This window comes from Trachurus trachurus (genome assembly GCF_905171665.1).
Source record: "Trachurus trachurus genome assembly, chromosome: 6".
Lineage (NCBI taxonomy): Eukaryota > Metazoa > Chordata > Actinopteri > Carangiformes > Carangidae > Trachurus > Trachurus trachurus.
Genome location: NC_139897.1, coordinates 17,504,722 through 17,521,509, shown reverse-complemented (window position 1 = coordinate 17,521,509; position 16,788 = coordinate 17,504,722). Strand labels below are relative to the sequence as shown.

Genomic DNA, 16,788 nt, shown 5'->3' with positions numbered 1-16,788 from the left:
CAATGGTCTGTGTGTAATAATGCAGCGAATAGGCTACAAAATGTATGAGAGAGTATAAAACACAAAAACACAATGCAGTGTTTTCATTTCATGTTGCAGACACAGTAGAGGTCACTATTGACTGGTTGTCTGGCTGCTCTCCAAACTGCACAGCCCAGAGACCACAGACATGTTTGCCATTTAAAAAAGAAGTAAGGGCCAATTTTAAGGCAAAAAATATGTTCAGTGTTGTTTCAGTGTGAGACATCCCACATGAATGAAATGCACCACAATAACAGGAACACTTGAGGAGGCCTAGGCTAAATTCATCAAATACATTGCTACAGACAGTCTATGTTCAACACAGATTATTATTGTACAAATTTGAGACTGGAATCCAATATTTTGTGTTACGGGGTTATTTTATGTAAAGCTTGTAAATCTGATTTTGCCGCTGCTGCTGCTGCATTAGTTGTGGTGACATGCAAAACAACTACCACAGTGGCCAACCTGCCCAACAGATGCAAGTATATGACATGTACCTTCAATGTTTTGTTATTTTCATCAGGATATCTAGCCTGACAAGCCAGCCTATATCATTAAAATGTATATTTGCTGCCGCTAGGGTGCATCTAGATTTCTAGGCTACAGGATATCTATAATTTCACATTCAGAATATAACTTTTCTTTAAAAAGGCTTCACTGACAAAAATGCCACTTGAACAAGAACTCATTTCAACTTACAAACAAATTTCAAAAGTCAAATCTAAACTTAGTGTTTAATTTATTGGGATGGTCTCCTCTGTGGGTTTGCATCTGTATATATAATGTGTATGACGACATCAATGTAAATCTGCAGATATTGGTATGAAAATAAATAGATAAAAATGAAAGGCGTACGTGATAACATTAACGGGATGAAGTTTACGTAGGCTGCATATGGTGACTCAACTGAGTGCTACTGTGACTCTTAATGGAAAAGAGTCATCATTGATTTTACTAGTTACACTCCTACTTTCCTGCTATGGCAGGTTGAAATCGCTCTAACAAAAAATATTTCACAGACATAGTTTTGAAAATGATTTGCCAAAGATTAAAATAGCACTTATGAATGTAATTATTTCACATAGGCTAAATGAAGCTCACATATACCCTGGGGTGAGATTTACAGTAAACCTGATGAAGATTAGATAAAACTGCAATCATGATTTAACGAGACTTGATGAGTAAGAGCACTTAAAACTGCTGATTACACCACCCCTGGGTCTTATCTCATAGAGACTCAGCAGAGAGGAAAACCATAGTTAAAGACATGACAGTTTCAGCTGATGTTTTATTACAACAGGAAGCTGTCACAAGAGGGCAGTAAGTCTCCATTTATACACAGTCCCGCTGCTAAAGGTCCATCAGTTGAATATGTATTTTGATCCATCTTCATCTTTTGCTCATACAAGTCTAAATAATGTGTCAGGTGAAGTAGAATTATTCTTTTTACATTGCAACATGTCTAAATCCATAATTAGGACTCTTTATATTACATATTACATCCTTACATTTGGATTTACCAGATCTAATAAGTGTTTTGTTTAATTATGAGTTGTTGTTTTGTAATTAAGTGTTTGATTAAATGTCAAGTGTTGATCAAGTGTTTGATTAATGAATAGGCTAGTTAACTGACCCCTCTTTGCCATTATGGTATAATAGGGATATGATATGAAATATGTATGTTGCTTGTCTTATTTGGTTGGTTGTTTTTTCACCATTTTAATAAAACCAGGACAGTTGTGTTTCAGAGAAGAGGCGTTCAGACCCTCTCTGCAGTAGTGTACCTTGGAATGAGTACAACTTTTACTTTTAAGACACGTCTCTTATGAGCAGATTTTCCCACTTTTACACTTTTCCCTCCTGATTAACCATTACGTTCTGGGAACATTAAAATAAATAAAAAAAACTTTAAAAAAAAACTACAGATTTCAATTAGTTCAGTCATGTATTTTGATTTTTGCTATCAGGATCCTGCCTAGCTCACTCATCACCTATATTTCAATGTCTAAGTGTTTTAGGTGGGGTTCCTATAGTGTCAGCATCCAATCAAAAAGAGGAGTCTATATACTGTCTATGCACATTTCAGATGTCCTGGGTGTGTAAAAGTTGGCTGCAGCCAGGTAGCCTCCCCCCTCAGAGTGTATTGCAGCTTTAAACAGTCCACAATGCCTTGCGGTGTCCCATTTCCAATGCGATGTATTTACCAGCAGCAGGAGTAATGAAACGGGGGAGAGGGGCAATTTCCGCAGCTCATTGGTGAGCCCGCAGAAAGACTACAGCGTACGGAGGAGACACACAAAAAACTTTCGGACAGAGGACCAAAAACGTCAATTATCGCTTTGTTCTGAGGCGTCGGCAGCCGCTTTGTTGTGTCTCTGTCCGGCAAGCTGAGCGCTACTTTGTCGCAGTTCGTTGGAAGTGATTTACTGGGTAATGCTGAAGAAGGACAACAATTTGCGGAATTCACGTCTTTACCTGTGTTTCCCCCCTAAACTTCACTTCACGTCGGCGGCTCTGACTTGAATTCCTGTTTGGACCGTGAAGGTAAATAAAGACCATTAGGTGGATGTGATTGTAGCAGAGTGTAGCTGCAGCTGAGCACCGCTGTAGTTGAGAGGTGGCTGAGATAACGGAAACATTTCTGTAGTGGAATAGTTGGGCTACTCTCTGAGCCCACTACAGCCCCATTATCGCCATTTCTCTAGCAGCCTCGTCCCACTCGACAACAACCAGATGAGGTGGATGTGCCTTTTAATGAACGGTGGCACTAATATGTTCTGTCAGGTTCTGTCCTTTAGGATATTCAGTGGAAAACTATCGAACTGATACTCATTTTGATTGTGTTTTTATCTGCCAGATGATGAAATAAGACCACTTTAAAGCCTGCTTAAGTGTTATTGCTTAATCCTGACTGTAGTATCTTAACAGGCCGAGATGTTTTTAATTAAAACCTTCTTAGCTTTTCCCCAAAAACTGTCTTATGGGGCTGAGCATCTTCTGGAAACATATCAACCTCTCATGGTGTGGAGATATAATCAATCCTAACAGAATCCATGAAGATAACCACTCACTGTTTTTTTTTCTATCTAAAAGCACCAGGTGTTACAGAACCAACCTGTGGAGCTGCTGCACTCAGCCAAGGTTTTATGTCTCACAGCAGATGCTTTTTCATCATTGAGGATTGCTTTTGTGTAGGAATAGAATCATATAATTCAGTGGTCTTTCTGTGTTGAATGGTGTCATAGCACCATGAAGAGCAGCCTGCAAAGAACTACCTACAGTCTGGAAAAATAAATAAGTTCTGCCACTTTTCTTATGCGTCTGCATTTCCAGCTGCCGCTGCAAAAAACATTTTGGTTCTATAAATGCTCATACGCAGGAGTGTGATTCAACACCAGATGATGTCTTACAAACCGCTGTAACATGTAAACCTTGGCCAGAGGCCTCTTGTTGCCCCGCTGTGCCTTTGCCCCAGAGCAAGAGCCTGCTGCCTGCCTGCCTGCCCCGCTGGCTCTTCAAAGCTGGCTAGTGAGCAGTGAATATGGCAAGGGAACAAAGGCGGCATTATTGCTGGCTGAACGTGCCGTCCAGATGTTCGGGATTCTGCCAGCACTGACCTCCCAAATAGGGGAGGCTGCTCCAGTGCCTAATAGTTTAATATCAGCCAGGCAGAGAGAGGAGGGGGGAGAAAGGAGGAGGCTTGCTTTAGGGCAGGGGCCACTGGAAAGCTCACAGGGGCTATGGGTGTTGTGTAGGGTTACTGGATGTGGGTTTAATCTCAAACACCCCACTGATAAAATGCTTGTTACGTATCTGTGTATATCTGTCTAAACTCTGGGGTTGCTTGCTCTCCATACATTTTTTTTAAAGCTTTTCCACTTCTGCCTCTTAATTGCATAAATTGACAACTGTCTCTGTTGCAGGCGTTAGGTCTGGTCTGACATGTAATAACCTGAGAGGATGCTGGCACTATGGAAACCTGCCAGTAGAAAATTCATAGAAACCAATTCCGGGGCGGTGTTTAGCTCAGTTGGTACTTGGTAGAGCACCCGCCCCATGTGTTGAGGTTACAGTCCTCACTGCAGGCGGCCCCGGTTCGAATCCCGTATCGAGCGGCCCTGTCCTGCGTGTCATCCTCCCATTTTCTGTCACTCTCTGAACTGTCCTATCCATTAAAGGCATAAAAAGCCCCCAAAATATACTTAAAAAAAAAAAGAAGAAAAAAAAGAAACCAATTCCAACAGGCTGCAGTTCATTGAAGTGTCATTGCATAGCTGTTGCATGGTGCATAGCCATCAAGATCACAGGGCAGACAGACCCATAGCCTTCTTATCTCTTAGTCATGGCCCGTTGCATTCTCACGTCCCAGGAATGCATACCCAGGTTGTTATCAGTTTCCACTCTACGGGATCAAGGCCCGACTCTGGCAACAGTTTTTGCCATGCTCTGTGATGTTTACGTTTGCAGAGTGTTCAACACAGGCCGGGCTGGCATATTTGTGGCGAGGAACTTCTTTATCTTGAACCAAATGCAGGACCATTAACTTTTAACCGCAGGGTTCTGATCCTTACAATAATGGTATACTGTTGCCACCCAAATACGCTGTAGGCTCAGGGATTATTTTGAGCTGTAGATATTGATGACAATCTAGAGTAACTAAAAGAAAAGAAAAACTCTTTTCCAGTTTGTTCCAACAAGTTAGCACCAGTGCACCCACAATAAACCAGCGTCTGTCTCTGACTGCTCACAGAGATCCATTTCACAACAGATCTGTTACCAATTACAGCACAGTATAAATTGCTAGTAATTACATGTTACCCTACAGGGAGTGCAATTTAAATTAAAGTTTGGTTAGCAATATGCAAGGACTAGAACAGACTTCTGTTGCTCCAGTCTGTAAGAAGTATCCCATTGTTTTTAATTAACAATGGAGTGAGAGAGATTTGCTTGTTAGAAGTCTTCTATAATGGAAAGCTTACTAGTTTTCATTAGCTGCGTGTGCATAAATATAGTAAATTCCTTCAAAAGCTGCAGTGCCTGAACTTCCGCGCTTCATGAAATGGCTGCATTGTTTTCCACCTTAATGAACAATAGTCAACACAGACCAGAGGCATTGTGTAATAGCATCTGTTCATAAAGGTAGTATTTGTGGAGCATTTGTGTTTTCCTGTGAGATCATTTTTCAGTTCAGTTCAGTTGCTGCCCTATAGGCTTTCTCCTGAGTCCAGCCTCTTGGTTTTGTTTTAACGTAATAAATGCCCATCTTGTTTTCCCCCACATAGCCCCGTGCTCAGCAAACTGCTCGACTGCATGATCCGTGGGCCAGTTTGTGATGCTTGACAGACTGTAAATCCCCCCAAAAGAGAGGGAACCTTTTTTTTTCTAACCTCCCACAGTAAAAGCTCCTAGTGTATTTCCTCATGGTCTGCATTAGTGGAGTGTGTTGGTCGTGCTGAAGCCCCCACAGGAACATATGGTAGGTTGTTTACACCAGCAGCCAGTTGAAGCTTTTTCCCTGCCAACTCCGTGTGTTGCTGTAGGCCCAGAGAACCGTCACCAGCAGCCGAGAAGGTGAGCGCGCAGGCTGCTCTGCTCACACACCTCGCTGCTTAAGAGTGGAAAGGCATCTCGAGGCCGCGCTACTCAACCGACAGGCTGAAGTAAATAAAGGCAGGCGATTAAGTCAGCTGGGTTTGAGGTTTTGCTGCAGTTGGTCGTCTCTCAACTGAGCTTAGATAGAATTCGCAGGAATTTAAGCCCTCCTCGGCCTCTCTGGCATACGACGAGCTGCACAGATCAGGGAGCGGGCATCTCCACAGGCTTTGGCTTTGACAGGCCTGAAGAATGGAGCTTCCAGAGCTCAGGATGGCTCTCTGCCCTACACCGCTGTGCCTGTATCATCAAATGGGGTTTTCTGGGTTAATGTTAATGTATATAAATGTCACTGGTCCAAACCAGAGCAAGTGACATTTTGCAAATGCCCTGCAGAGTCTTCTTCAGCTCATGTGAGGAAGAGGCATTTGTATTTACTGCACAGGAAAAGTTCTGCTTTCATTGCATATTTGCCTCTTTTGTTTTAGTGCCGGTGTAGTGCAGCACCGTTCATAGATTGGTCTTTGTAGGTGCATCTGCAGATGCCATTAGTCTTAGATTGTTGTTATAGGTAGTGTTTTCTTTGTTGTTTTTTTGGTGGGGGTTGCGGGGGGGACTTTCTCCTCCCCCCTGCAGTGTGTCCAAACGTTTTCCCTGGCTGATCCGCTATGCCTGTTTTGCATCAAGACCTACTCAGCCGCTATTACTGTTTCCTCGTCCCGTCAAGAGGGGGGGTTAAACAAAATGGTGACAGTGTTTTGGGTCACTGCAGAAAAATCTTTCAGCGTGGTGTGCATGTGTCTGACTATTTTCCTGTTCCTCTCTATCCTTCAGCTCTTAATGCCATTTAAGGGCAGTCTGAATGAAGGACAAAAGCACTTTCCAACCGGCTGTGAATACACCAAGAATAGAGTGATCGAGAGCCAGGCCACTGTCGAAAGTGACACTCACAGACATGCAAATTCACAGACTGTTCGTACCAGATTAATTCAGATTTGTACACCTAACACATTCTTGAAAACTGGCACAAAGTCTGGCATTTTCTGTTGTTTTTTTTCCTAGTTTCTCAGCTGTGAGGATTTGTTGTTTGTGTAACAGCGTTGGACTTTTAATTAAGCAAAACAAGCAATTTGAAGATCTCACTTTGTTTTTAGGAACTTGCAATGGTTATTTTTGACTGTGTTATTGAAAACTATTGATTAACAAAAACCAAGGAAGATCAATAATTAGGATAATCACTAATTGTGTTTCCAGTGCCTGCCTTGTACAAATGCTATCTTCCAGCACTGTCTAATGTCTTAACCATATTTAGAAAAGCAGTGGGTTGTGGATAGGACAGGCTGGTTACTGTGAAGGTGGATAGAGAATACGTGGCCCGGGGGAGGTGTAATTAGTGGGGGGTTGGCGAACAAAAGGACCTTTTGACTCAGAAGTGTAGGTGCAGTGAAGGTTAGATCCACAGAGAGTGATACAGATCTGGAGCGATGCCATTCATCCTCTCCCCACACGCTGTCCTTGGAAGAACGTTTTGAAGGATCTATTCCTTTTAAATGGGATTTTCATTGAGTCAGTAGTTAACCTTCACCTATTTAACATGTGCTTTCTAGGTCTGGTAATGTGAGTGAGCACTGCCTGTACCTTTTCATATCTGCTTTTAATAAACTTTAAATTGCATCTGTAATTTAGTCAGTGGTCATTTCAGTGGAAGCAAGCCTCATGAAGACATTCCCATAATAAATGTGTTGTCATGGCTTTACTTATTATAATCTTGACTACTCTGAGGCCGTTCTGCGTTATGTTTGTGTCTTCCCCCGCTCTCCCGCTGTGAGTCTGACTCCATTTTCGTCTTTCTTTAAAAGACTTTCTGCCCTCTCTGTTTCACTCTCTGTTCCTCTCTGCTCTCTGTCGTTGAGTCTGTCTTCCTGCTCTGTCCTCACTGCTTCCATGTAATCCGTTGTACAAAAGCAGGAACTGGGCTTGGGAATGTCTGCTGGCATACTCTTCTTGCACCCCCAACAGACATGTACCTATTCATAGAGAAGAACAAAACAGCAGCAGTGTTATGGCCAGCTGGTCCTGGCATGTGTGGCTATCCTTTCTCAACCGGGGAATCCTTACCTCACATTGAACCCCCGCTAAAAAATGCTGTCTGTTTGTGTTTTCTGTTTCAGAGGGTATTACCAAATGCAGAGCTGTTTGTATTGTGTATAAAGACTTCATCCTTAAAGATGACTGAGCATTATAACCCTGGCCTTGAGCACATCCGGACTAAGAGTTTCCTGTTTTCCCGTTTGTTTCCTGCCCAGTGAAACAGCCAGAGGGGTTTCAACTGCCCTGCACCACTGGAGCCTTCAATAATGTCGGGGCCAACACACCAAAGCCGGCCCCTTAGCTTCTGACCCAACATGGAGCTCAAGGTCTGGGTGGATGGAGTCCAGAGGGTCGTCTGTGGTGTCACTGAGGCAACCACATGCCAGGAAGTGGTGATTGCTCTGGCTCAAGCCATAGGTAAATCATTTTGCATATTAAAAGGAAAAACTCTTTAAGAATCACATTTTAGACACAAACTATCATCAGACCTGCACTGCAAAAAATCTAATATCTTACCAAGAATATTTGTCTTATTTTTAGTCAAAATGTCATTTGTAGTCAAAACAAATCTCATTATACTTAAGATAAGACTCATCACATTAAAAAGCAGCTTGTTTTTAGACACTTTTTACTTCTTTCAAGCATATTTTCACTTAAAATAATCTGATAGTGGAGCAAGTTTTTCTTCCTTATTACAAGCACAAAAAACTTGCTTTCACTGGCAGATTTTTCTACTTATTTCAAGTGAAAATGTGTTTGAAACAAGTGAAAATGATCTAAAAACAAGTAAATTTTTAGGTGATGAGTCTTATTTTAAGTGGAAAAGGGTTGTTTTGACTAGAGATTAGACATTTTGACAAGAAATAAGACAAATATTCTTGGAAAGAGTTTTTGCAGTGTGAAAGAACCTTCTTCCATTCATCAGGACTTACAATACAACAGTCCCTAACACATTTTTTTTCTATCAGCAGAATTTGTGAAAACAGGAAATTGCTATTTAAAGATATTTGTTGTTGGCTAGTAATTAGTTGGCAACAACGTCATGTACATCTGGGTCAGATGATTGTTATAGGTGGGATCCAATAGTTAGGTTACACCACAGATATTAGATCATTGTGTTGTTGTGGTCATTGTTTCACAGGGAACATTAAACGACAGTTTCCACATGCTGGATTCTTCAAGAGGTCCCATAATTTCAGCTAGTTATCCATGTCGTTGTATAGTGACTTCATCACATTCCTCTTAACTCTCCACCCAATCTTCTTCACCCTTAGAGAACTAGAAAACACATACAAACACAAATGTCCAGAATTCCTTTTGTTAACTGAGAAAGTCCATATGAGGGAAACAAACAAATGAATCTTCTGCCTACACGTTAAGCCCCTTCTGAGACGCAGTTGGTTATAGTCAGAGGCTTTATGGGTACTTTCTTGGATTTATTCACCCCCTCCCCCCACTCCACTCCCCTTCCCATATGGCTCCTTCAGGAACAGGGGCACTTGAACAGACTGAATTGACATCACTTCCCACAAAGCAGAGGGTAGTAGGAGGGAAAGTCTGACTCATCCCTCTGTCTTCTGCCAGACTGAGAACGCAAGACTTCTGAGCCCCCTCCTCTTTGGTTTTTAATATTGAACATATACATCATGTTAAATCAACACTGATTTGTCACTATGACATTTGACAAGTGTTTTTGTCTACACTCTACTACCAGTGTTGCGTCTAGGTTTCCCTTAACAACATGAAGCTAATTATTTGTGATGTCACCCCAACTAGGTAGTCGATCTATTCAGCTTTTACACTCTGGTGGCTGATGGTTCTGTCCTACGGTCTGCATTTTCTCTGTATGGTTGACACTCAATGTGTTCATCTCGTTTCTAAAACCACCATAAGCTCTTTTCAGAAACCACGCTCACACCAGCTGCTTGAAATTTTAACTTTTTAACTTTGAGGTGGAAAAATGATGAAACATGACACCAATGTGATGACAGTGTTGCGCTGTGTGTCTGCTGAATGTTTAAGTTAGTTGTGTGCCGACATGTTAGTTCTGCAGACCGGTTGAATATCATGGCAGTTTCTTTTTACTGCCAAGTAGTTTAAGCAGTTTTGCAATTTTGAATATAGTAAATATTATTGTGATTTGGAAAGCCTGAGAATCAGTATCAGTTTAAAGCATAGTTTAAGTCGCATGTATTTCAAATTGTGTTGTGAATGTTCACAGGTCGCACTGGGAGATACACTCTGGTAGAGAAATGGCGGGACACAGAGCGTCACCTGGCCCCTCACGAGAGCCCCGTGGCCTCTTTGAACACCTGGGGTCAGTATGCTGGTGATGTGCAGCTGATCCTACATCGCACAGGCCCCTCCCTGACTGAGCGACCCCCCTCAGAAGGACCCACTCTGAGGGGACCTGAACGTGGGCTGCACCGGCAGAGCCTCCCTCCTCTCGCGAAGCTCCGTCATCCCAACGATCGCTCTCTGCGCCGCCGCGAACCGCGCCGCAAGTCTCTCACATTCACCGGCGCGCCCAGAGGCCTCAGGGAGATACTGAGTGGGGGGCGGATTGGCGAAGCTGAGGCTAAACGAAGATTTCTCCTGGGAAACGGTGGGACTCACCACCATGGAGGACCGGCCATCGGGACCGCATCTCCCGGCCTGTGGGCCTGCCGCATGGAGGATCTGGTCCGGCTGGTCGGTATACAGAGAGAGACTCTCAACGTGCTGGAGAAGAAGCTGGAGGCCTACGAGGCTGAGCTGCAGGCCTGGGCTGAAGGGAGAGGGGGACGAGGCGGAGGGGGCTCTGGGGACCCAAGTGCAGGAAGAGGGCTGATAGAGGAGATCCTGAGGCTGGAAAAGCACCTGAGGAAGAATGAGGTGGAGATGGAGGAGGAGGAGTTCTGGGCCACTGAGCTGCAAATTGAAATAGAAAGTGAGAGACAGCTGGAAGAAAGACTGCAGGAGCTACGTGGACGACTGCAGGGCTGTGAAGTGGAGATTGAAGAAAAGCTGGCAATGGTACAGGTGTGCTATCTGTGGGAGATTTTTTGGGGAGGCGGTTTTGCAGCAAGTTGTGAAAAAGATAAATATAACCACCAACAATCAGGGAATAGTTGTTTCTTTTTCATCATTATTGTTTTAGCTATTACCAGCTATTCTAGCGAGGGGTTATATTCTGTGTCCTTAGCTGTCCGTCTCCTTGTCCCACCAGGGTGTTGAGGCAGGTCTGGAGGAGGAGCGGCTGCAGAGGGAGCGGCAGGAGACCCAGTGGGTGAGTGAGGCAGAGGCTCGTGCTCAGGTCCTCAGGGTTAAAGCAGAGCTGAAAGCCCAGGAGAGACAGGCCGTCCAGCTGGAGAGCAGCTGCAGAGCTGTGGACAGGTCCCTCGGACAAAACAGCAAAAAACTGCAGGTGAGATGCATTCAAGCACATATTTTTCACCAATGTGAGATTTATTTATTTATTTATTTACAAAATAGTGCTGCAGCATGAGGGCAACCATCCTTCTGCAAGAATGCATTTTAGCATCTGTCCAACTGAATCGTCCCTCACTGGGATGCTGAATCGCTGCCAGTTAAAAGGGCCAGTGAATACAATTAAGAGGGATGTACTGGCAGAAATGGTATATACTATATAATCATATGACGTTACCTGTGACTACCCATAACTAGTGCTTTCATCAGATTAGAATAAACCCTTCATATCTACATGGGGAGAAAGTCCTCTTCCACAGACTCCACCATATTTCTTTGGGACAGACTAAACAAACATTGGCCCCAAAGAGAGCCTTTCACTATTTTACGTTACCTGATGGTCCTCACAGTTTCTCCTGCATGCTTGGGAGGGGATATGTAAAGGGAGGAGAATTTTGTTGGTTCTGCAATCTGCAGTCTGCAACCTACCAGTCCTTAGGTCCGAAGACTATGAGTACTGTATGATCATGTTCATGCCAGCAAACGTGATCATACTTGTGTTTTGGTTCTGTTTAATAATGATTGAGACTGACAAAGCATTTTAGGAACCGTCAAAGTGAATTTCCTTCTGCCTGGACTCCAATACTCGAACACAGTCTGGTGTAATCTGCACCGGTTTGCTGGTTTGCTTTACTGTTTCCTGACAAGTCACTTTCTCCTGGTGCTGTTTCAATTGAAGGACATGCAGCACGAGCTGGAGCAGCTGACCAAGGAGCTGAGGCAAGTTAACCTGCAGCAGTTCATCAAGCAGACGGGCACCAAAGTCACTGTGCTGCCTGCTGAGCCCGCTGAGGATGAAAGCAGTCACAGCAGTCACAGCAGTCACAGCATAGGTAATGTCACTTTGTTCTAAACATTAAACGGGGAGAATTTTTCTTCTCTCGAGGAATAGCTTTGGTGTTAGAAGTGTAACCCATGCCTCAAAGATAAGAACAAACTGTGTTATGTACCACACAGTTTCTGCTGCTGTGGAAATAAATGATGAGGAGGGAACCGACCTTGTAGAGAGACATTGGAGTCATTTAACTCTAACTGATCTGAATCGATCTGACCCGAACTGGGAATCAAAACTCAATCATACATCAGATTCCTAGTTGCCATTCACAAATTGGCAAATTACTTATTTTTGTGCACAAAGTTCAGGTTGCATGTGCTTTAGCAAAGTCATTTCGTTCCATCAAGGCGCTTATTATTTTTCTACCTCATGTCTTGACAGCCCGCTGAGAGGAAATGACTCAGCTCAGCGCTCATGTGTGCGCGCAAGAAAACGAGGAGGGGGCGGGGTTATAGAGAGTACAGTGTTAGTTTTAACCCACTTCAGTGGAAGTTATCGTCTCCATGCCAACAGCTGCCAGGTTACTGAAAGGCCTGGCGTCATTCAATCACTGCACTTTCTCCCGTCAATCCTTCACTCTGTCCATCGGACTGTCCCCTTATCACATGCTCAGCAGTTTCTGCGACAGACTCATTGGACCGAAGCACCGTCGTCCTACACGACGCCAGCAGGGAGCTGCTACATAAACCAAGAGCACTGAATTATGGGAGAGCCGTCACAATGCAACACAAGCTTTTCCCATCACATTAGCATCCATTGGCTAGCTGATAATTAAAAACGTTGTAGTTATATAGCACCAACACCATAAAGACTCATGAGTACTAATTAAGGCAGAAACGAGGGTTAGGGTGAGACCAGCTTGTAAAATTAAGCTTTGTAGCAAAGAACAGGATATCCAGACTTGCAAAACAAAGTTTATTGGCTGAAACCCGAAAGTACAACAAAAAAAAGGCCGCAAGCACAGAAATAAATGTCTAAATCCAGATGTGCGAACATAAACGTCTGTCTTCAAGGTGTCCACTGTGGGCTGCTTTAAAAACTCTTCCTGATTAAGAAAAGCATTAGAATTTAATTTAAATTCTCAAATTCAGGTCTAAAAAAACCTCTGAAAACCCTAAAACATGGGTCTTTGAAATGGAGGCATGATGAGTGGCAGATTAAAAGTTAATTCAAGAGATTTTTTTTACTCCATGACATGTACTTAAAAACTGAATTGTTTAGTAATTTGTTTAGTGAAATGTACTTATGGAAAGTATTGAACAGAGTTTTCATGTACTTCTGTACTATCTGTAGTTCATAGCAAGCGCTTTTGAGCTAGACCATAAAATTCACTGCACTTGCCAATTTGCTGTACGGCTCAGCAGCTCCCCCTGGTGGCATCGTAGCAGATAGATATGCAGCATACACAGGACTATGTATTTTCTAATCTGTGTATTTATTGGTACTTTTAATTGATTTAAGTAAACAAGACATTTAAAATGAGAGAAAAAACAAAACATTTTGCACAAAATCAGAGAAACACACTTAAGTTTATTCACACACACACACACACACACACACACACACACACACACACACACACACACACACACACACACACACACACACACAACTTTTTTACTTTGTATGAATTAGGTCTCCCATTGAAGCTACCAAAAGCTTATTGCTTATTAAGTTTATTCTTGACCTCTTTGAAACAGGGATTTGGCTTTTCATCATCAGTGAAAGGAGTTTACATGGTCAAATTTAATATACACTTAAACTCACACTCTTGTTAACAATATTCTTTCTTGTCATGTGATTTCCTTTCAGATTTAGTTCCCCTCTCTGGCTCACTGAAGCGCCCTGTGTCGTCCCACTCAATGTCCAGTCACCTCCGGGTCCTCCAAAGCCCCCTCAGCTCTGGCCTGAACCCAGAGGGAATCTATGTGTAAGGCAGTCCTGAATAAGGGGAGGGGGGGCACATTTTGTCCCGCTCCCAGAGCCCATTTCACTCCAGAACACATTGATGGATATCTTAGTACAAGATACCTCAGTAGCACACTACTATGCACTGTTGTTTCATTTGCCAGGCAGCCTTGAGTGTGAAGACTCAATTAGTGAAGAAGCAATGTTGAAATGGAAGTCACTGAGCACTTGGCGGTAATGTAAGATAGCTAGAGGTTTTGACATGAAGAAAAAACACAGCAGTACACTCTGAACATGTTAAGACTTTATAAACATCAGGCTTGTGTGGACTTCATTCATATCCACTTTAATGAACTTTTACTTTTACTTTAGTACCTGCTGAATGAATTTGTATTGTTTTCTCACAAACATCACAATTCAAAGAGATTGCCTTTTGAACAGTATTCTTGAGAAACTTGGTATGTGAATCTATGATCTCTATATCTATGAAATCGTATCTTACACCTGCAGTGAATACATTTTACTCAGCATAATGACTTGTTCCTACATAAGAAATGAAAGATCCTTTCGTGTCTGTGGTCAAACCGTCTAGACTCAATCATTTTGCATATCAGAATCTATTCCTGTAGCTCTGACTGTCTGTCCATGTTAAAACTATGCACAAAAGGTTAATACAGTAGTTTTGTTACTGAAGAATGTTACTGTCTGTATGTACCAAAATGATGGCTTACTGTAAATGTTTTCTTACTTTTCAGCTTTATTTAGTGAATTGTTATATTTTATTACAAAGCGGTGCATTCACAGTTATACAAATGCAGGTGCCCTCATTCCCGCAGTAATATCTGCATAATGAAACAGTGTTCATTATTCTCCTAAGCTGTTGTTGTCGTCGTTGTTGTTGTTGTTGTTGTTGTTGTTACTATTATTGTTGTTAAATGACTAAATGGAATCCTTTTTGCCAGATGTATTATGCTTGTTTTTCTTAAGGATTTGCGGCCAAAGATTAGCAGGTCTTGTTGCATGATTGTGATGTTAATATAGCCATATGAGGATGCACGTAGCACCCACAGAGCAGTAAACCAGTAAGTTGAATCTAAAAAGAATGGAGGCATGTGATGATACAATGAATAGCTACAGCTACAGTGCATATGTGTGTGAGCGAGTTAGTGGTTTAAGAGGCGTACATGTGTTTGTGTGCGTGTGTGTGTGTGTTTGGCTGCGCAGTCGAAAATAGCCAAGATATGAAACCCCTCTTAGTTCAGCTGCTAATCACATCAAAGTGCCTTACACTCATTCCACAGTTGGTGTATTCAAGTTATGTACAGTAGAGCTTTAGCAGAGACAATGAAGCAGTGATCATAGTCAGTTTAGTTTAAGTGTTGTTGGATGTGTTAGTGCCACATTGCTGCACAGAGAGAAACTGCAGTAGAGCAGCAACAAAGAGGAAACTATAATTATCTTTTATCTGTCAGTATTTTGTAGAAATGTCAGTGGAGAGAACATTATCCAGAGTGCTTTCCACTTTGCTACTGTATTATTGTCACCATAATACTATGTGTTGTAAAATACATCCACATTTAATCTGCTTTATTTCTACTCATGCAACACATGCTGTAGCTCGAATCAGTTCTGTCAACCAGGAACAAATAATGGATGTGATGCCGAGGGCGGAAGTCCACCCTGTAACATTCACTGTCTACAGAAACACACAAACACATGGTTTCTACAGTCTGTCTCTGCATTTCAGTATAATAAGGGGGGGGGGACCGGTTTTTAAATTTTTCCAATTCAACTCATCTGTGATAGTCTATATATCGAGGCAGATTTTTCCCTTTAAGAAACCACTTGTGTGCATTTTTCCACCCTGGCTGTGGTCACTGTTTACAACTGTGTATGTTCTAGAGAACTCTTAAAATTGTTGACTGTACATAACCTGTTTTTATGTTTTCCTGCCTTAATGTACTGCACAGTGTTGTATCTGGCTGCTGATATGACTTGGATTGCATGATTCAATAAACCATCCGACCAAAATTAGACATGTTACAACTGGTGCTCATGGTAACTGTGAGTATTTGTCTGTGAACCTGAATGACTTTTTGGAACTGTATTGTACAGCATGGGCTAAATGTTTTCCAAGGTTTTCACCAGTAGGTGGCAGTATTTGCACAGTAATGGCAAAGACATAGATACCATGGCTGGGAGAGAGTTAAGAGAAAAGCTCCTTTTTTTTCCACAAAAAGGGAGAATGGAGTGAAAGCAAATGTTGCCAGTGTATTTAAATTGCATATCCATGCAGCCTATTAATGATGCAACTTAATATGAAGATTATTGGAGACTGGTGAAGTAAAGATGGTGTACTTAAATAAACTTCAGCTGTCAGAATTACCATCTGAGGAATGAAAATCCACCAAAGCTTTATCAAAATGTGAGCTGAGAAATAAAACAAGAAGTTTAGAAGACTAATGGCGGAACAGGGAACTTCGCATCACTATACTGTGAATGTACAGGGGGGGAAAGCACTGCACCTTAATGCAACATGCATCCTATTACCAAACTTTGAAAACCACTAACTGACATGCACAGATCACTAGAAAGCACAAAATCAGGGGTGATGAAATTACAGACAAAAATAAATGTGCAATAAGCCAGTTAAAGGCAACAACAAAGACTGGATTTGATCCTGTTTAAAGCTTTTGACTGGTTAGGAGGAGGCCCCTTGTTTTTCATGAGCATGTACAGACTGAGGGTAATCTCGCTTCATCATCCTTTTATCACATGACATTTGTTAAAAGCCTTGGCTTACTGTACATTCCTCCGCTGTGACCTGTCAGGTGATTAAGTGTGAGCAACAATACGTTTCATCTACAGTA

General features: G+C 42.3%; 1 protein-coding gene across 2 annotated transcripts; it reads left to right on the top strand.

Annotated features, from left to right (window-relative positions):
* The first annotated feature begins 2,225 nt into the window (after positions 1–2,225).
* Positions 2,226–15,954, top strand: rassf8a (Ras association domain family member 8a). 2 transcript variants are annotated; one of them, XM_083974568.1, is made up of 6 exons: positions 2,226–2,568; positions 7,923–8,124; positions 9,929–10,722; positions 10,916–11,113; positions 11,855–12,008; positions 13,823–15,954. In XM_083974568.1, the coding sequence occupies exons 2-6, from the start codon at positions 8,022–8,024 to the stop codon at positions 13,942–13,944; spliced, it is 1,371 nt and encodes a 456-aa protein (XP_083830694.1). In that variant the 5' UTR covers positions 2,226–2,568; positions 7,923–8,021; the 3' UTR covers positions 13,945–15,954. The 2 variants fall into 2 exon arrangements, with proteins under 2 accessions (XP_083830694.1, XP_083830693.1); XM_083974567.1 differs by having other exon boundaries at positions 9,929–10,728.
* The last annotated feature ends 834 nt before the right edge of the window (positions 15,955–16,788 follow it).

Bases quoted from the DNA above. Each gene is read 5' to 3' on its own strand.
- rassf8a (XM_083974567.1), top strand. From the start codon at position 8,022: ATGGAGCTCAAGGTCTGGGTGGATGGAGTCCAGAGGGTCGTCTGTGGT. The intron at 8,125-9,928 runs GTAAATCATTTT...GAATGTTCACAG, and splicing joins TGCTCTGGCTCAAGCCATAG to GTCGCACTGGGAGATACACT. The intron at 12,009-13,822 runs GTAATGTCACTT...ATTTCCTTTCAG, and splicing joins TCACAGCAGTCACAGCATAG to ATTTAGTTCCCCTCTCTGGC.